The sequence below is a fragment of the Sinohyriopsis cumingii genome, chromosome 2 (genome assembly GCF_028554795.1).
Source record: "Sinohyriopsis cumingii isolate HCF-2022 chromosome 2, ASM2855479v2, whole genome shotgun sequence".
Classification (NCBI taxonomy): Eukaryota; Metazoa; Mollusca; class Bivalvia; order Unionida; family Unionidae; genus Sinohyriopsis; species Sinohyriopsis cumingii.
The window spans coordinates 49,146,782-49,168,978 of NC_142962.1; the positions used below are offsets into that span (position 1 = coordinate 49,146,782).

Below are 22,197 nucleotides of genomic sequence, written 5' to 3' on the forward strand. Positions count from 1 at the left end.
GTGAAACTGTTTTTATCTATTTATTCTACTTTTAGTTTCGGTCTGTTCGCCCTCCCTGCTGCTAATGGACCTATTTTCATGTTCCGTTTACATACATTTGAATTTGTTGCAATGCGACGGTAGTCGAGATATGCCGAAGTATACTTTAAGTAGGTTCATGTGGCGGTTATGTTTCTTGAACGAAACGAAATGTTGTTTTACAGTTCTAATAGGCATAATATATTTTTATGCGTTTCGTTAAAGAAACTTATTTTAACAAAACCCGATTTCGGCATTTCCGGCTTTCATCACATTCCAGTCAACTGAAATGTAGGCGAACGAAACTTGAAAACAGGTCCATTTCTTTTGTGAGAATTTGAATTTATTAGAGAAAAAACATCAGAATAAGTCAAGTCTGACTAAAACAATGGCTTTGATTGGTTGTACAATATATTCTCTCAGAAACAATCCCATAAACCATCAATTCTACTTCCTGCTTCCGCTTGAACCAAAATTCGTGTGGATACCTTTCAAATTTGAGCAATAACAATTATTAAATGCTGCATCTTAGCTACAATTTTCTTCGTTTATATATATTTAAAAATTATCAGACATACAGGTAATTATAACTGCTGAGGCTTTCATTTATTTGACAGCTTATTTTAGTGCGCAAATTTAACAAACTAGTTTGTATAGACCATAGTCACGTTACCAACTGCTAGACCAATTTGAATTTTCGTTTCATTCTTTTATCAGTTTGACTTTATTTTCTCTTTTTGTGAATATTGGTTGAATTTATTTGATATTGTACTTACATTGCTAAGTTTTTTGTTCATTTATATGTCTTATCGTTTGATTGCTTCGTAAGAAGTTTAGCTTGCTTAGTTATTCACATACTACTATAGTCTGTCTCTACATCCCCGTTTTTGTACCCCCCCCCCCCACCGATTTCAAAAACTAGAACGTTTAATGTGATAAAAAGTGCATAGAACTGAGTCAATTGAATCATTGATTTATAATTTATAACCTGACTGTGACCAGAATGGCCCTAATGCTGGCATCCCCTGCACCATTTCATGCTTAACGGACTTCCCATACTAACACAGTGCCTAGACCAGCAAGTTGTTCTCCACCTTTTTTTTTTCTTTGACTGGCGGCGGAGACCAACGTTGTTCTGCACCAGTCGTGCTGAGACGTCCGAGCTATGTCACCTCGGATGATCGGACCGCGCGCTATTAATTAATAAATTTATTTAGACTAACCTTTGTATCCAGACGGTAAGTATAATCCCTCTTCTAATGATCCATAGCGTTAAATCCATTAGAACACACACTTTTTTAGTATAAATCCCTGTCAGAACAGAACACCTGTGTATTCATCGGCTGTTGACCTCAGATTTGAATTACCCACGCATGCGTGTAAAGCAGCATCACCACGAGGCAAGAGTAACACGTGAAAACCGTCTAGCGAGGCGTAGTTCACTAGGAATTTACTGATGCTTGGGTGGGAACTGTGTCGTTACAGCAGAAATTTAGGAGATAGACAGAGAGAGAGAGAGACTTCATGTCAGAAATGTGAGATAGAGTGAATGATAAATAAATTGTAAAACGACCACAAACTGTATTCAGATGTGAAAATATGCTACACAATAATAATAATAATAATAATTTAGTATTATTACTAGTGGTAGTATCTTCAATCATATTTAATAACATTTACAATGGTATAAATGGATTTTATGACATACATACATATCTACATATTAACATATTAATACTTTACATTACTTATAAGAAGAACATGATTATTATAATGAATATTATTAATAACATTTGCGATGGTATTTATGAATACATACATACATACATTACTTATAACATGATTAGCATGATGATCTTTATTAATAACATTTACAATGGTATTTATGAATACAAACATACATGCATACATACATATATACGTCTGTTATAATTTTACACCATAACTTATAACATATGGATAATGTTATATTTTAACAAACGCAACAGTTTCTTCTTCCCTTCTGACCACTGGTCTTCAAAATTCCTTGATAATTCTGTCCTATGTCTCTTGATCCGTGGAGGAATGATACTTTCAATCAAACGTGTCTTTGCTGATTTTTCGCCTCGGTATACTTGGTCTCCCATTTCTTCAACCAACCATGACCAAACATTAAATACAGCACTGTATGTTCTGAAATAAAATAATAATAATAATAGTAACGATCCTTTTCATATGAAATATCCCCCCGCACTGCTGGTATCAGACCATGTACATCCGACTCACTTCCCCATTTCCTGTTTTGACTGCACATATAAACTTTCTCCTTCATACTTTAATCCCTCGTGCAACAAATCGTTATTTATAACATGATTAGTATGATGAACTTTATTAATACATACATACATACATACGTACATACATACATAAATTGACGTGTGAGTTAGCGATAATTTTGTTTCTTTTGTCAGATTTGCGTGATAATTTGTTTATGTGCGAGATGTATATGTCTGGGTTCTTTATTCTTGCTAATGAGCGGAAATTCTGATAAGCTCTGTGATATCTTCCAGGGATTTCTCTTAAGAGTTCCTCGTCCTTCAGTACTCTGACAAAAATCTCAATTTCCTTTCTTCGTGAAAACTTTGATTTTCCTGTCTGGAAACTTTACAATTCGGAGACTGTTGTTGAGTATATTTTATCTAGAGCATGGCCAACCCCACCAGCCAACTTGCTATGCCTGTCCGAAGTGGCGTCACTCAGCTGATGACTGGCTGATCGTAAGCTTTCTATAAAGATAATAAAAAGTCAGCATTAATATTTTAACCTCCAAAATTAACATTATGTGGTAGTTTTCGAATTAATGAACACATAATATATTAGACACCAAGAAATCATATTAAAGTCGTATTTCCACGAATTACAAAATACTGCATATACTAAGACTTCATATATTTATAAAACAAAATTCTTCCAATTTAAAACGATTAATTATAATTCTGTTATCAAATGATTTACCTTTGAACTCCTTGTTCAAATATTCATTGATTAGGTCAACCTCATCATTGTTTCTGGCACCTCCTCGAAGATTAACTGTTCTGTTCCACATCAAGTCTTGCTGCATTCTCTCTGATATGCACCCAGATAAATCTGCAAGAATTTAAATTGCTTTGTTACTTAGGACTGTTTTCTCATTGTTTAACTGATTCTTATACAAATTTACTGTTACTGACCCACAAATGAAATAAAGATGTTATATACTACCGCAGAATGATCACACTAAATTAAAACTGTTTTCTTCAGAATATTTGATATATGCATCTGATGATTCTGATATAGTCCTAATCAGGGCCGGCGCTACCATATAGGCAAACTAGGCAGCCACCTAGGGCGCTGATTTCAGGGGGCGCATTTTTTTTATTTTTTATAATTGTTTATAAATGTTGAAATTGATATTTTCGGAGAGGGGGGTGCGGCGCCAAAATCTAACCTTGCCTAGGGCGCCAGATAGTCTGGTTGGGTTTGGCGCCCGCCCTGGTCCTAATGGGTATTCAGCTGTCACTTCCTTGATGTTCCAAAATTATATTAAATATAGGTGACTTGTTTTTAAATAAATGAACCGATAGAATCTTAACTGTGGAACTTTTGTAACATCCAATTAAACACTTGTCATAACTTTTATAATTTATTTTCACATGACATTTTAATATTTTTTGTACAGTAACCCTAAAGCAAACACTAAGTACGGCAAGAAAAGGACCCCAAAAAATATAAAGCAGGAATTTTTTTTTAAAATTACTTTATGAACAAGTAAGCATTTAGTGGATTTTTCTTGTATGTGTTTTATCATGGATAACCATTTTGTTCTTTATAGTCGCTGGGATAATGAACTAATACAGAATAATTACAGTAATAAAAGTCTTCAATATAGGTTGTTCCTTCATAGATGTTAGATGGAGTTAGCTTGACCTAATTAACATATAAATACATTAATATTCTGAAACAAATATAACATGGCTTACTTGTAATTAGACTGTGCCCCAGGATAAAGTATCTTCTGTGGTTATTGTTGTGGAATTTGACCATATCTTGCTTCCAAAAGGACACCATTGATGGGCCATCATTTTCTCTGACAGCATCTCTTCTTTATCTTCCATCCCTCTGATGAGAATCGTCTTTGTATACTCGAATTTAGGGCATAACCGATTAGCATTTTTCTACTGATTTCCGATTCCGGATTTTGGGCATGAAATTTTTCCGATTCCGGATACGATTCAATTAATCGGAAATGCTAAATTAAAAGGTTTTTCAAATTAACTTTTTAAACCGTGTTACACACGTTTTGCATATCACACCGATGTCACAAGGGGAAGGATATGGCAGGACTATAGCAAAATGCAACGAAGTTCAAAGCCACAAAGGATCCATGAAATTTTTTATTTTTGTAAAATGCACTGAAACATTATAAACGTTTTTTCTACAATCACATTATTATACATAATAATTATAAAAACTTACGATTTTACAAATAAAACTCGCAAACTGAAATCCACGTGTTATGGCGCCCTAAGTATTTATTTTCCTGTGATATTGTTCTTGTTTTTTGGCAAAGATATTATAATATAATAAATTTAGAAATGCGAGTTAAAGAGTCTTGAATATTGATATATTTATGTAGCGCATAATATAATATAATATAATATAATATAATATAACATAACATTAAAGTTAAGCAGTTTATTTCTGCCATGTTTCATCTACCTAAGTAAAAACACGCAGTTTAATAGATAATAAAGAAATGTAATAATCAAAATTTATAACTTCCAAGTTCTTTGCAAGAAATAGTAGCATCTCCGTTTTTTCAGCGGACATGCTCGATTGTTTGTCGCTGCAAATAGCACCTGTGGTGCTAAAACTTCTTTCACTATCGACGCTAGAGGGCGGTATTGAACAAAAACGTTTAGCGACAGCTGCCAGAAGCTGGAACGTTTTTTCCCGGGATTTCCAGTATATAACTGGGTCCGTTGGTGGTGAAGTCCTCGGCTGATTTTTCTCAGCTAGATACGAATCCAGTTCGCGCTGGCACGTGAATTCAGATGACAGGGATGCAGAGGCGAGATTTTGGTCGGATGTGCTAGAGGCAAATAACTCCTGGTAGTATGAATCTAGGCCAGTCGAAGTTGAAGGTCCTGGATCCACTTCTGTTGAGGCTGGAATGTTGACAGCGGTGATTGTTTTTTCATACTTGATCTGTAGTTCGTCCATTAACATGCACTTTACAGCGTCATGCCCATGCGCATTAAAAACCAACAATTTGTAAGTGGGATCCAAAACCGTTGCAAGTGCACACAACTTGTTTGTCTCCACTTCCTCATAACGTGTACGCAAATCTTTCAGCGTGTCCGCCCGCATGGTCTGTATTCCGATGTCATCTCCGACTCTTGCAGGTTTTGTTAAAGTTGCCATGAGAACGCGAACACTGGGGATGATCATGCTTGCTGTTGCAGTAGACATACTGGCATTCCTGGTTTCCTGTTCGAATGGTCGAAGCGTAATCAAAACCCGTTCCATCAAATTCCACTCATGTGCCGTTAGGTTTGTAACCCCATCATTTTCCTGACAGTAGAGGGCAATAGCTTTCTTTTGTTCTATGAGGCACTCGAGCATGTAGAATGTAGAATTCCAGCGGGTTGTAACATCCTGGATAAGACGGTGTGTTGGGTATGGCGTGCCGTCCTCGCATGTCAAAGACTTCTGGATTCTGAGCAATTGTTCTGTGGCTTGAGTTGAATGCCGAAAACGCCCAACGATTGCACGAGCAGTGACAATAGCATCCATAACGGATCTTTGACTTAAAAGTCCAACCTTGACAACTAGCTGGATTGTGTGGGTGAAACATCCCAAGTGATCCAATCCAGATAACTCCGCCGCTTTTTTCATGCTCGCACCATTATCCCGCACGAGAACTCCACGTTTTTCATCTGGAATAGACCATGCTGCCAACATTGCAAGGATGTTATCCGAAATAACTTGGCCCGTGTGTCGGTCTTCAAGATTTCGTAGTGACAGAACAATGGACATCCTGTTCCACTTGCTGTCAATCCAATGAGCGGTAAGCGAAATGAAAGCATTCAAATTATTTGTGCTCGTCCACACGTCACTTGTAAAACTTATGTAGGCTGCTTGTTCTAGTAAAATAACAATTTTACTCTTCACGGCAGAATATAAGTCCGGAATAAGCGTTCTTGACAAATGGACTTCGGCTGGAATAACGTAACGAGGTTCAAGTTCATTCAGAAAGCGAGTGAAGCCTACGTTGTTAATCATGCTGAAAGGCATAGCATCAGCCGCAATCATTTCAATGATCTTCTTAGTTATGATTAACTGGCGTGGGTTGTTAGCCTCAAACGGTTTTTTCTTTTCTAGCAGGAACTCTGTTGTCTGTACTCTGTGTTTCTTTCCAGGCTGCATTACTTCTTCGGCTTTTCGTTTCTTTTCGATGTCACAGATTCCGGTATACTTTTTATATTCATCCGGATGTTTTGCACGCAGGTGATTGATAAGTCCACTGGTTCCATATGAACATGGATCATTACCTCCTCGTTTTAATTTATCCTTGCACTGTGGAACCAAACAATCTGCCTTTGACTCATCTATGGTATTTATCTCAAAATAATCCCATATTTTGCTTCGTTGTTTTTGCGACATTTTAAAATAAAATTATTTTTTTTACTTTTTTCAGATTTTCATTTAATTTTATTGTCTGTAAAGGCTTAGAAATATTTTGTTATTGTGGCCAATACAACAGATTCTGTATCTAAATAGTGCATGAGAGGGATGTATGTCTAGAAACAAAGTGACAGTTTATGGAAAGTCGTATATCAAAACTCAAGATTATCTACAACATAGCATTGCAGTATCTGTCAGAACTGTAATGTGAGATTAATGATGGATGCAGCCACAGAGTCTCAACAGTTCAGCACAATTTTTTCACTGTATGCTAATATAAATTTCATTTACATTATCATACAGTTCCAATGCATCCACGCAGCATATACGCTTTAATTTTCCCGCCTAATCATTTATGTCGACCAGCTGCCAGTTCCGACCCATTCTTTGTTCAACAGTTAGTTGATCTTGCCGCCAGGCTTTAATTTTCCCGCCTTAATCATTTATGTCGGCAAGTGGCCAGTTCCATCCTGTACTTTATTCAACAATTAGTTGATCTTGCCGCCATGCTTTAATGTCGCGGTCAAAAAAAAATAAAACAGGCTTTTGTTTGGTCCTATAAAGTTGGCCTCTTGCGGCGACTTAAATAAAAGCAATGAAATCTGATCGATTCTTGCATTTTCCAAAGTGATCGGTGATTGAAACAAGTTTATTGTGCTGTGAAAGTTTCCTTATTAACTTTATTTATATTTACGATTGTAAGAATCATTTTCTTTTAATACCTCATTAGCATGTGTCAATGTATTCAATATTATGCCTTCATTATTGAGGATGTTGACATAAACAGGTAGGACTGTATTATATATTTTAATAAATTTAAATCTTTCGGTCTAACTCAAGTATTATCGTTTCACCCCGTTGTGTTGACCATATTGGACTTTTCTGACTTCTTATTTAACTTTATTAACGCACTATCGAATGACACGCAGTGTTAGACACGGTGCTATAGAAATTCAACTTTATTATTTTTATTATCCGAATCGGTCGTTCCTGCCTTATCCGACTCCGATTAATCGGAAGTTCATACTATCCGGTGGAATCCGATTTCCGGATCAAAAGTCGGTTATGCCCTACTCGAATTTACGGTCAACAGCCTTTTCACTTACAGAGTCTTTCTTGCTCTTCCTTTTCTTACATTTCCTTCTTGATATCTTTTTGCAATTTTCAGAGCAAAATCATTCTTCGTCTGGAAATGAAAACACATGTATCTTACATAAAAATGAGAATATGAAGAAAAAAATCTAAGTACGTCAATATGACCATTATTATAAAGTAACAGTTGGGGTATGATTTTAGATAATGCCATATCCTTTCTGTTGATAAAGTTCCATGAGATGAACAATAATGAAGAGATACATTATGTTATTACCACTGTCTGGAAGCTCTTTAATCCCTTTGCATGAAACACAAAACCACTGATGGTCACATTGCTGATTGGAACATTCGACCACTGGTTCTTCTTTGACCGACTGGCACACACAATAAATCTTCTCATCTACAGTTTTCCTCCATGTGTCACCGCACACCCACTCATCTGGCAGATTGTCTTCCTCTAGGCTAAAACAACATAGATGGAAAAAGGAGCCTCTAGGGCAGGATCTATTCAGGCATTGTATCATCGGTTCATCTTCTCCCAGATCTGGAAATAATTTGAGTTTGTCAGGAGATATCTTTGTATTCGATAAGACCAAAACTGTTATTAGTTTAACAATGATGTACATTGATACTGATTTTGACTAAGTGAAGCACATTGGTACTGATGTTTATCACTTGTGCAAAAAAATAGAATACGGATAATTTTGAAACAATATAATTTCCATCATAAAGCTGTACAAAACAAGCTATAGATGTGTATTATTTTACCTGAAGCAGCAGTATTCTTTTGTGAAATTCTCCAGGTGATGGCACCAAGCCCTCCAATCTTTGAACAGGATCCCCAGGATTGAATCTTGCATTTTGAGCATCTATGTGTCTTTCACAAGACAGGCCATCCCCCCCCCCCAGCACACTATGGGATACACATGAGTATCATCTCTTCTTGGAACATAATCATGCAGCCGCTCCAGTATCCTAATAACACCTGCGTTTGTTGAAGGATTTTCTGGGATCACACCAATATTAAACTGTGGAATGGAACACAGTTTAATTACTGTACTTATACCAAGCCTTTATAACAGAGGATGCAGTTAAAGTGTTTGAGACAAAAAATAATTTTCTCCACTTGCTATTGTTGTATTTTTGCCACAAAATAAATACGCACATTCTCTTGCTTTCAACCTATTAGAGTAAGAAAAGAAAAACAATTGCAAATCTAAAACTAAGTGCACACATATCTCCTCAGATCGTAAAAGTACATTTGTTTAAACTGCTTCATGTAAACTTTTAATCCAAAACACGGACAGATCGTAGGCACTAGCATAACAATGTTGAACATACATCAAGTACATCGTTTGAATGAGATTATTGTTATTATCGTGATAGGAGAAGGGCATTTAGTATAAATATCAGGCAAGTACATACATGTACTACTTCACTTTTCCGCCTTGATTTGGACCAATGTTTGTGATCAATATGATGACAAACAAGGTCCGTCAGTGGATAGAGGCATGGGACATTTTCAGGCAGAATTCGAGACACCACAGCTTCCATTCTGTCCCTGGTCACTTGTATCTCCTCTCGAGAAGGAAAATAAGTGGACATTGGTAGATCTACAGCTCTTCTCACATCAGAGGTCTCCTTGTACATTATGGTGTTCACTCTGTTCTTTGCTATATATGCTAAGGCCCAAATCATGTACTTGTTGCCATGGTTCCTAGTATGATGCCTTGCCTTTAACTGTCGACCAACATTGTTCCAGCAAATAGTATAGCCTATTTATGGTGTGAAATTTAAGAAACTAATTAAATGCTGTGTTTAATATATGTCCATGATTCACTGTACTATGATTTATAGTCAGTATTGAAATGTATCATTCTTCCACGGATAAAGAGACACGGGACAGAATTATCAAGGAATTTCGAAGACCCGAAAGCATAATTCGCTGTCTTGTTGCTACGGTAGCATTCGGAATGGGGATCCAAATCAGCGATGTAGATATCGTTATTCTTTGAGGATGCCTAAAGAGCATTCTGAGCTATTGGCAATAGATGGGAGATGTGCCAGAGATGGGAGAAAAGGTTATGCTTGTCTCCTACCTTACATGACAAGCATGATGAAGACAACAACAGACGAAAACATGATAGAAGTTACGAAAAATCATCAAGTCTGTTTAAGAAGAAAAATTCTTGAGGCATTGTGGATCCCCGAAATGGATAAGCTTCCCGCTGGCCTAAAAGAATGTTCCGCGGGAAGTTGCAATATATGCTCTTGCGGCAAATGTAACTGTTGTGTAAATTGTTGCAACACTTGTCAATGCAGTGGTCAGAAGGGAAGAAGAAACTATTGTTTTTGATTAAAATATAACATTATCCATGTTATAAGTTATGGTGCAAAATTATAACAGACGTATATATGTATGTATGCATGTATGTTTGTATTCATAAATACCATTGTAAATGTTATTAATAAAGATCATCATGCTAATCATGTTATAAGTAATGTTAAGTAATGTATGTATGTATGTATTTATAAATACCATCGCAAATGTTATTAATAATATTCATCATAATAATCATGTTCTTCTTATAAGTAATGTAAAGTATTAATATGTAGATATGTATGTATGTCATAAAATCCATTTATACCATTGTAAATGTTATTAAATATGATTGAAGATACTACCATTAGTAATAATAATAAATTATTATTATTATTATTATTATTATTATTATTGTGTAGCATAATTTCACACCTGAATACAGTTTGTGGTCTTTTTACAATTTATTTATCATTCACTCTATCTCACATTTCTGACATGAAGTCTCTCTCTCTCTGTCTATCTCCTAAATTTCTGCCGTAACGACACAGTTCCCACCCAAGCATCAGTAAATTCCTAGTGATCGACGCCTCGCTAGACGGTTTTCACGCGTTACTCTTGCCTCGTGGTGATGCTGCTTTACACGCATGCGTGGGTAATTCAAATCTAAGGTCAACAGCCTAATACACAGGTGTTCTGTTCTGACAGGGATTTATACTAAAAAAGTGTGTGTTCTAAAGGATTTAACGCTATGGATCATTAGAAGAGGGATTATACTTACCGTCTGGATACAAAGGTTAGTCTAAATAAATTTATTAATTAATAGCGCGCGGTCCGATCATCCGAGGTGACATAGCTCGGACGTCTCAGTACGACTGGTGCAGAACAACGTTGGTCTCCGCTGCCAGTCAAAGAAAAAAAAAAAAAGGTGGAGAACAACTTGCTGGTCTAACACAGTGCCATATTGCATACACTATAGGCAAGTTTATTTCCATCAGACAACATAATGACGTAGTTCATCCTGTTCGGTAACTGCTGAATAATTGCGTAAGTAACATAACGTTGAGAATTTGGAATTATATCCCTCTGCATATTTGAATATAGAAATTAAACTGCTTGTTAAATCCACATGAAAAGCAAATTTGTAGTTGTCATCATTTTCCTTTGCTTGATTTGACACTGTAAATATCGGAAGCAGACGACATATGTGTGTACATCTGTAGTCGTGATGCTGAAAATGGACTTGTCCAGAAACTGGAAATGCATCCAAGCATGTCCGTCTATTACACTGAAAACTTCGTTCAGCATGAGACGCGCTTATGATGACAAAGATATTTCCACTCTACTCAGAGTCAGGTTAGAAACAATAAATCATTGAATGAATTGACTAAGTTCCTTGCATTTTTTATCACATTAAAGGTTTCCCATTATTTAAATCGGTCTTATTAGTTAGTTATATTCATTTGATAAGTGTTCACGCGTTTCTACTCTAAGATAGTAGTTTGTTTTCTGAAGTGTTTATGATTAACTTCATTTTGATTACACTTGATATAGGGTGAAAATTCGTATAATTTCATGTTTATGTCATTGCTATTTTCTTTTTAGAAAGACATTTACTTCTTTTAAAGGGGCCGAGTGGTCTAAAGTACTCTTTGTTACTGATCACTGCCATCTCACCGCTGTCTGCGTGGGTTCGAGTCTAGGATTCGGTTAACATGGGTATGTGAGAAAGCTTGCCAGTAGCTTCTCATGGGTTGGTGCTTCTTACAGGGATTTTTCCGGGTTCTTCCTCCACCATTAATACTGGCCGCCATGCATAGCCTATCGTGTGCTGAAATATGGCGTTAAACCCCACAATAACAACAACAACTTCTTTTAAATAGCTGATATTCATTTTATATTCATTGTATATTTTACATAGCTGCAGCATACTTGCCAGAGCGTCGATCATTTTCATTGCATGTGATTCAAAGTTGAAGCAACTCTGTGGTATTCTGAATCATCCCAACTTATTCCTGTTGTGTATTCCTGGTGCAAAATTGGTTGTAGATATCACCATATTTAAATCCAAAGTGTTAGACATTGTCCAAGCCCAAAAACCTGACCTGCTGATTCTTTACATAGGTTCCAATGATGTTGGAAAAGATGTGAACATTATTTACAAGGTATTTTTGCTTGTTAGTTCTACTTTAGAAACATTTGTAATTATTTGTGCCCAATATTTGCAGCAGAACTATTATAAATTTGTATTGTATATTTAATTTATTATATTGATCTTACAGAGTAGAACGGGCTAGTGATGAATTCCAAATAATCTCTCTAATTATAATAAGACCATCATAATTTTCAAGAATATTTTTGCATGTTTAGCATTTATATTGTCTAGTCATCCTACAGTCTAAGACATGGACCCTAATTGTTATGTTTTGGGGTCGAGGTCTTACTGTCGAATTAATGGTGCTTGTGTAGCATGTTTTGGTGTCACCTAGCATCATAATGAGAAGTCAGATTTCAGAAATATCTCATTTTTACAGCCCATATCAACACTTTTCTACAAATTAAAGTCATAATGTTTTAGCGAGATTGTTCTTACTCTGATGCTCTTTTTCTAATAAATTCAAATTCTCCCACAATCATGTGGACCTATTTTCAAGTTATGTTGACCTACTTTTCATTTGCCTGGAATGTGATTTATGCCAGGAACGCCATAATTTGGATTAAGTTGAAGTATGTTTCTTTAACAGAATGAATAAAAACATAGAAATATAGAAGAAAGTGTTTCAATAGTTTTATTTCATTCAAGATTCTTGTCATACTTTTAACCGATTTTGGTATTCTTGGCTTCGAACAAGCTAGGTTTATTAACTAACAACCCACCAAATACAACAAATATACAGGCTTAACATCATGAGGAGGGTAACATTAATTAGGTAATATATACATGACTTTATGAGAAACTTTGTACCATTGCATACAATTTTTACATTGCTACAACAAAATTTAATAGTATGCATTGTTCCAAAATCTTGCCATATGATGTCAAAATGGGATAGTTATTTTTGCTTAGAGCTTGTTAGTTGAACAAAATAACCCTGGTAGCAGATGTTTCTATGTTTGGATAATTTTGTTTATATTTCCAAATACCAGCAGTTACCATGGTGATTTTCTGAAATTGTCAGATTTATTAGTCACATTTTAGTTAAGTTAATTCTTTTTGTGCATTTCTTTCAGTTGTTACAGAGACTTTATTCATCAGCTGCTGGAAACGAATCCCACACTGTTGGTCGATGTTTGGAATTCTGCCTCGAACCACCATTAACTTTAAATCTTTGCATTGAAACTCGACTGTTTTACCAGACTTACAAAGAGGATGTGCTGCACTAAATGATGGCATTTTTAAGCCGAGAATGTGATAAGTGCCATTGTATTGACTATAACCCATTGTTTGATCGAAGTGTGCATTTAGCACTTGATGGACTCCATTTAAACAGAAATGGTGCATATGTATTGAAAACAGTATTGGAGTCATTTGTTGTTTGTGTGGACATGGTGCAGATAAATAGCGCTGAATTTTTTTATCCTCGGACCTGTGCCACCTGTATGTCTTATGCAGATGTAGTAAAGCAGTTTCCATCCAGAGAGAAACTTAAGTCGATGGATAAGGTGATTAACATATATTATAGTTTTTTCTTAAAACTTGCTTTTAACATGAATAAGGTCACATAGTCATATCAGTCTATATTCTTTAAAGTTCTTTGGTATTTATTTCATTTTAAATTTTTCTTTTAATGGCATCTCCATTGCAGCAATTTTTCCATGTTAAATCATAATATTGTACCCCTACTTGTTTTTTAAAAAGTCCAAACTCATGTTTTTTTGTTTTAAAGAGACAGGTAAAATTATTAATGTACTTATCATTTACTTAAGAGTAATTGGACTGACCAAAGTACAGATAATTTGTTTATGTATATTGATAATGTTTTATAATTATGATATCCACGTTCCACTTTATGGTTGATAGTCACAGGTTAGGTTAGGCCTACCACAGGCTTGTCCAGGCTCCAACTTTTCAATGATGTCTGGGTTTTCACAAAGATTTTATGGAATTATTCATATGAAACATGATTTATATGATCATGTCATATCTACACCCACCCAGAAATTTTAAAAGTCATTGACCCATCTATTGTTCATAGATCAAAATTATTGTACTCTAGCTTTATCTGTGCAGTAACATTCTTTGCTATAGCTATCTAATGCCCAATAGTTGTGCACTAATATAATATGTCTTCAGCATGTGTTAGACATCACTGTAGACCATGGGTGCACAAACCCTGGCCAGATGGCCGAATCTGGCCCACAAACTTGTTCTGTCTGGCCCTCAGGACAAATTAAAACAACACAGAAATCTGGCCTGTGAACAGTAATAATATTAAAGAAATGTGTCTGTGGCCCTCAAGTGGTCTTAGGAAATGCAATCTGGCCCTTGGCCAAAAATGGTTGTGCACCCCTGCTATAGACTATGACAAGGAAACCTTATAGTTATGTAACTGATACATTGGTAAAGCTTCATTAAAAATCAAATAAAACAAATAAACATCTTTCTTCGATGACTCGAATTGCTATCTGTCAGTTACAATACAAATGATGATATAAATCATGCCACTTTTTAATGTTAATGTAATCTCAGAATGTGCATGTTAATTTACAGTAAAATTATCCTTTCATCAGCATATAATAAAATCATTTAGTGTGGCATATCTTTATTCACAGTACAAAAGCTCAGTATGTTCCTACCTTCTATAATGGTATTATTTCTGAAATTACTATTTATTATTCAGTCATAACAAAATGTGTTCATTATTAACCAAATTGGTTTCTTTTTTATTTCAATTCATTTTAAGAATGTACACACGTTAGAAAAGAAATTTGTTATATTGTTACTACTAACAGTATTTTTTGTAATTAAAAAAACATTTGCCTGGCCTGCAAAAGTCTAAAACAACTAAAAAGAATATATACAACACTCGTGCAATGGGAATTTTCAATTTTTAACAAAGGTACACAAATCGTATTGGGGTTCCTGTGGGTATTTATGAAAACCAGTGGGTTTCAAAATTTTGTGAGTACTTAACTTATTTTTTACTTCATTTGTACATATAATATTCAAACAATGTTGTTTACTGCTCTAATAATTGATTTATATTTTGCCCAAAATTTACATGAAACCTAAAAATTACAATATTTGGCCATCTTAGAAATTAAGGTTTGGTACTGCACATCTAATCTATTATACAAGGCCATGCCTGCTATATTTTCCAATTACAGAGTATATAATTAATCTTGCAGCTTAGTTAAAACATATATTAACTTATTCTGTAGATGACAAAACTGAATCTGTTCACTCATACAAAAGCAAAATGTGCCCACTGATTATGTATTTGATTCAAGTTTATCCAATGTGCATGTGTTCATTAATACATACATTGCGTGTGTGTGTGTGTGTGTGTTATTACAGACTATTGGAACCTGGGTAAATGCAGCTTAAGTTTACATACTTAAAGTTGTTACTGTTTAATTTGTTATTTTTCTTGTCTTTTCCCTTTTTCCATGTGATATTTTTACATGAGCGGAAAAATAATCATCAGTGATGCTATTGTTGGCTGATATTAATTTACTGACATCTGTATAGCTACTTTGTTACGTTATGATTACTAAGTCATCTGAGAATTGTTAACTGTTAGCAATTATTTACTGAACATAGACTGAGAATGGCCTATTCATTTCTGTATGTGAAAAACTGACATTGCCAGCAATATGAATCTATCTTACACTTTTGACATAAACTGCATATTTGCAAAATGTTAATAATAATGGAAATTACATTTTTATGTATCTTTATTTCACAATAATTTTTTGATATTAGAGTGAATATTCTTCACCAGATTCCACCCCTTACAGCTCATGTGTGCAGCCATCATTATAATATTGTTCTCATATTCTTTTTTTTCTTTCCCGTGAAAGGCATGCACTTAATTTTACAGTTATGATTCCAGTGACACATTTACATGGTCTTTTATTTAACTGTAGCAGGTTTCCTTTTCTTATGTGTCAAGAGTTAATGCTGATACTTTGAGAAATTTGTTTCTATTAAAAAATAATTCTCAGGAAGATAACCATTTAAATGCTTTTGCAGATATATACTTTGTTATGCAGGTTAGAGCAGCATGAGATATTAGTGATGTCAGTGAGGATGTTGCTGTAATTTTGTTGATTTTTAAGAAGCATTTTTAAGGTTTTTGTATTTGTCTACATTGAAAAGTGTGACTCAATTACTGTCAGATATTTCTTTTCTCATTCATGTATCTTTGAACATTATAATAGTGCACTGAAACTTTAGAAAATGTGAATCACATGCTACTGTCAGCACAAATTGGTGAAATCACAAAAAAAAAATTAATCAAGTGAGGCTATGAAAATATTTTGTCTAGAAAAATCTGCTGTGGCAGATAACAGTATTTTGGTCCTTATGAAGACCTTAATCATGATTATAGTAACTTTGTAATGACAATATTAACTGATTCATTATTACAATTGTACTTATTTGGCTGAAATATTTTATATACTGGGTAACATATTAAAATAATCTTGTGCATAGTAACAGTGACAACAAGTTATGTTTGTTGGTTGCTAACCACTATTGAAGAAATGTATTTCAGCAGTGGCATGTGAAGCTGGAAGAGGAACTCTCAAAACCACCTACTGCATTAGTCATAAATAAAAAACAATTAGTTCTGGTAACCTAACCATGTTAATGGTTACTTACCATGAATTTCTTTATGTTTAAGTTGTGAAAACCTGACCATTGGTGAATGATAACCCAACTCCTCAACCCCCATTATATACCCAGTTTTCTGTATTCACTGTTACATTTTTAAGGCCATCTTGATTATCATATGAGTAATTTGTGGAGAACAATTGAATGTTCAGAATATATTTTGTTTTCCACTTCTTTATTTACTGTTCTCTGGAACATACATGATATTTAAGGTAGCAATGAAAATAATTACTTATTTAAACATTTTAATTTTTTATATTTTATCACTTTTGCAGGAACAGTTTTCTTTCCATTTTATTGAAAAATGGGAACAAGCTTTACCTCTAGGACAGTTATCAAAAATAACTACTGATCTGCATTTTTATATCCAGTGCCATTGGTGAGATATTACAATAATTGTCATTAGAAATGCGCCTTGAAATTAACAGATACATGTTTTTGGTTCACTGATAGTTCTATCTATGGCCTAACTTCCATGATCCATATTTTATGGTATAGTTAAACTTATGATTTTCTTATTTTTCTGTGATTTAGTTTTACCTTTATTAAACACGATATTTTCCATTGGTACACCAGCCTTGAATCACACTTCTGGACTTTTAAAATGCATATTTTCCAGATTGACAATAGCAGAACATTATTTTTTATTACATCTTACTGAAAACTGACCTAACTTGTGGAAAAAATCAACTATGATACTGACACCTTGTTATGGTTGGCAGGTCTGCTTCCTCGATGTATCCATTTTACTTCCCCACCATTAAGACTGTCAGCCATATACGACCATTTAAGTGTCAACATTGGTATTAAAACCTCAATTCCACCACCATTACATCATTGCCTTGGTACCTAGGAAAAGTTTTTAATATTGTCAATGCTAACATTAACTCATTTTATGTATTTTAAAAAAAAAAAATTGGTCCAAAGCCATGGTCAGCGAAAGTCCCTGTGATTTTACTTGAGTAGGAAAATAATGAAAAATTATGCCAATGTTGGCTGATAGTAATTTACTAATGGCTGTGAAGCTGCTTTGTTAGAACATGATTACTAAGTCATTGAGAACCGTTAACACTTTTTGATTATATACTGAATATAGATACCAACATACATTGATAATGGCTTATTCATTTCTGCTAGGAGAAAACTGAAAGTGCCAGTAATATCAGTGTATATTATAGTTTGTTCATAAACTGCATATATATTTGCAAAATGTTTATAATAATGGAAAGTACATTTGTATGCATATTTGTTAAAAATTAATTTCTTTTATAGATCAACATGAATATTCTCCACATTCCACCCATTACAGCCCATAGGTGTAACCTTTTCATATTGTTAGCATTTTCTTAGTTTTCAGTTGTTTTTTTCTTTCTTGAAAGACATGTTTATTTTGACATTTATAATTCCACCAGAGACACATTTATATGGTCTCTTTTTTAACAGGTGTCTTTTTCTTTTGTATCAGGTTTGCTGATACTTTGAGTAATTTCATTCTGTTCGGGTTTTTTTGTAAGGAAGATATCACTGATGTATACCTTTTTATGCTGATTCGATCAATATGAGATAATAGTGAATATTGGTGTTTATTCCTGTAATATCACAAACAGCTATTCATAACATATACAAGGGAATTGTTCAGTGTCAGTGTATGATTGTATCAGTCTGAAAGTTGTTTTTTGAACCAATAATTTAAGAAAAGACTTGATTATAATTGGGGTATTATAGTTTATTGTTGCAACTACTGTGAAAGTAATGTCTGTTCTGAAAATGAAATTAAGGATAATGTGGTAATTAGAATGGTAGTTAATAAAAAAATTATTTGGATGTATTAAACTTTTACATCTGACCATATTAATGTTGACATTATATTTTGTTGTTACCGGTTGCCATCATTTCTTGCCATCATATAATTTTTTTTAAGGATCAACACATTCATGCTGCCTTTACGAACCAGTAGCCAAAAATGAAAGATTATTCCAGAGAATTGCCCCTGCAAAGGTACATAGAAAATATAAAGTTTGATCTGTATTTCCATATCCTATATTGTTTTGTGACTACTGCTTTTACAGTTGACCAGTAAAGGTAAACTCTTATCTTTAGATGTGATCAATTTTTCAATCACTATTCTAGAAATATAGTAAATAATAAACTGTTATTTAAAATAACGCAGCTTGGTTATCATTTATGTCCTTTTCCTTTTGCAGTAACATTATAACTGTTGAAACTGCTCTTTCATTGTAGGTATTCAGCTGTTCTGAGTGTCCTGTGAAATTCACTAAGGAAGTCTTCCTTTCGAACCATTACCTGTGCAGACATGTTCCTCATATAAGGGAAATGGAGAAGATTATGTGCATGTTTCTTAAGCATTTATGCCAAACTCTGAAATACCTGTTCAGAATTTTAACCCAGTTAATTTTCTTATTGGCAACATAAATGCATTAAAATTTATGTATTATATATTTGGTGTTTTTAACTTGGAAATATGTGATATGAAGTTGTATTGGTTGCATTTTACAGTATAGGTTCACAGGTATTGTTTTTTCCTAGAGTACTATATTAGCTCTTTTTTTGTTCTTAGGTTATGGTAGTCATCACCACTTTCGAATGAGAAAAACTTCTACTTTTTTTTCCCCTTGAACATAACTACATCACATTGTACATTTTTAAAATTAAGTTATAAGACGTGTGCTGGTTACAGACACAATTCACGTTATTTCTCTGTCTATAGTGATCCAAACTGTATTTGCATTTATGAGATGAATATTTCAAAATGCCACCAGTGTCCACACACTACTTATGAATGCTATACAAATGCAGTGCTCAGGAATTTGAGTAGCAAACTGCAGAATTTATTTCAAAGATACAGCTTCTATGAGAAAACTGGATACAAGATGACAACACAGAAGTTATATCTCCCATATCCAATTCTTTACTGCAGGAAACCTCATTACATCCACCAGTTGTTAGCAATACAATTGTGAAAGAAAATGTGATTTATCAGAAGTTACCATTGCAAAAACTGTGTTTACAACCAATTTGGAAAAATCACATAAAGCCATTTGCATTGAACATGACATGATCACTCACTTAATAGAGTGCCATTTCATGGATTCAAAAAAAAAAGCAGCTTCAACTGTTTGAGGATGCAGCTATCAATGTATCCACTTTTCCAAATTGTTTAGTGTCGAGGGGGACTTTTCATATTTACATTACTTAAAATAGAAGTGGACAGCAGTGAAGTACCTATTTATTATATATGAAATAATAATTGGAAGTTGAAGAAAATGCGTCAAATTTTGTTTTTGGAATTTTAGTTAACGCAACATTTTTAAACTCTGATAATCATGTATACAGTGTACATTAAATACCTTCTTATCCTATATTTGAAATTGTATTTGTGCACATATTAGGATCCCTTGCTAAAGTTATTATGTTAACCAAAAATGTCTGGATTTAGATAAGATTTATTTGTGATTGTGATAATATCTTCCTTATGTGTATAGTATACAAGTTTTTTGGGTTTTAACACTCTAGCCCAGGGGTGGGCAAACTACGGCCTGAGGCCCACCAAGGGTTTTCGTGCGGCCTAGGAACAAGTCATCATTCGCACTGACTCTGTTTATGTTACTCTGTTTATGAAATAAATGTGCTTCTTTTGAAGTTTAAGTTTTCAAATATTAACAACATATTAACAACTGAAAATTAATTATGATGTTATTTAGAAAAACCTTTTGTTTTTGCTATTTCAAATATTAATTATTTTACTTAATGAACTATGTGGCCCGCGACAGGGTGTAAATTTGTGTATGTGGCACTTGCACTGGAATGTTTGCCCACCTCTGCTCTAGCCATATTGAAGAGTAGAATACTCTTGTCACTGTTTAATTATAATAGCATCACATTTCCTTGTATGCCCGTTTGATAGTTTTATTAATATTTGTTTTCTTTATTATTATTTTCCATACAAAGGTAGCCATAGTTATGGGATCCATCCCACAAACTAGTAGTTCAGCAATAGTACATAGTATTATATTGTATTTCTAAATACAGTAGCAAAATAATATGGCACAGAGAGAGAACAGGGGTGCAGAACTTTTGTCAAAAACACGTTGACAATGGGCAAGTAAATTAAAAAGTTGACTTGTCTGTATAAATGACCCTCTTGTCTTTGTTTTCATAGTGGAAGGCAGGACTGTTAAAAAGTTTACTTTTGTTAAGCTGCACCATATAAATGCATGCAGTTGAGATCTGTGACAGGTTAAACACACCGGATATTTCATTTTCTCTTAGTTTTGTACTTTTATTATTAGGGCTACAACTTTAACAAGAATGCATTCCCAGTCTCTAACTGCTGCAGAATCGATAGTAGCATCTGAAAGGACAAATAAGAATTTAGCTCTATATATTATATCCTCGACTTTTGTCAGTAGGTCATCAGATTTACAGGTTTTTTATTTGTACCTCACCAAAATTTTATCGTCTGCAAAAGATTTTCTCAGCCTTGCTATAGTATATGCTGTGTTAAACAGATTCTTGTAAAGCTCAGTTTGGCTCACATTGTATTTATTGATCACTCTTATCTAAATCACCCACATCTTTATCAGATTTGACTTTTTCACTAAAACATTTTAATTGACATGTATTGTGCTTTGCACTTTTTGGTTTGTTAACAGTGCATCTTTCCTTGTGATAACCTGTTCTGCAAACAATCCGCTGGTTTTCGTTGGTATCAGGGCCATCTCTTACATGCATTGCAAGCTGCAATTGTTCGATCTTTGTGGGTATCGTGCCACAGAAACTTCTGCAGCTAAGAATCGTTGAAGTTCCATTTCTTTATTTATCATATTCCATGCTATAGTCTGGTTTAGTTTTAAGCTTTTTTTAATTGTAACATTTTATTCAACTTTTCTTCATCTTGCACATGCTTTATAAGAAAACAATCCATCCAGATGCATTCTTTGGAAAAGCTATCATAGTCGCACATAAAATGATTTCAAGGAATCAATTGAATGGTTCAAAATAGCAGATTCCTTGGGGGAAACTCTATCCTCCAGTCAGTGAAATTTGTTCTTGTGTAAAACAGCACTGTCTGCTTCCATTGTTTGTATCTACAAAACTTGTGGCTGCTTTCAGCCCTAATCAATACATATCAGTAAATAGACAATGCACTGGTATTATACATCCTGGTAAGAATGAATGACATTTGACCGAGTCATGTCAG

General features: G+C 34.2%; 2 protein-coding genes across 7 annotated transcripts in view; both read left to right on the forward strand.

Moving 5' to 3' along the window:
- Window positions 1-316: 316 nt before the first annotated feature.
- The window catches only part of LOC149804804 (TNF receptor-associated factor 3-like), a 222,455-nt gene continuing 200,574 nt past the window's right edge, over window positions 317-22,197 (forward strand). The window contains exon 1 of the mRNA XM_089944776.1: window positions 317-334. The gene's annotated coding sequence lies outside the window, so the exon portion shown is untranslated. The remainder of the gene's footprint in view (window positions 335-22,197) is intronic.
- LOC149804805 (uncharacterized) lies at window positions 482-21,252 on the forward strand. Of its 6 annotated transcripts, none has more exons than XM_089944708.1 (6): window positions 491-598; window positions 12,060-12,303; window positions 13,370-13,801; window positions 17,252-17,355; window positions 18,898-18,974; window positions 19,218-21,252. In XM_089944708.1, exons 1-3 carry the CDS (start codon window positions 537-539, stop codon window positions 13,520-13,522), a joined length of 459 nt encoding a protein of 152 aa, XP_089800834.1. In that variant the 5' UTR covers window positions 491-536; the 3' UTR covers window positions 13,523-13,801; window positions 17,252-17,355; window positions 18,898-18,974; window positions 19,218-21,252. The 6 variants fall into 6 exon arrangements, with proteins under 6 accessions (XP_089800864.1, XP_089800872.1, XP_089800834.1 ...); XM_089944729.1 differs by having other exon boundaries at window positions 13,379-13,801; XM_089944738.1 differs by lacking the exon at window positions 12,060-12,303 and having other exon boundaries at window positions 482-598; window positions 19,218-21,251.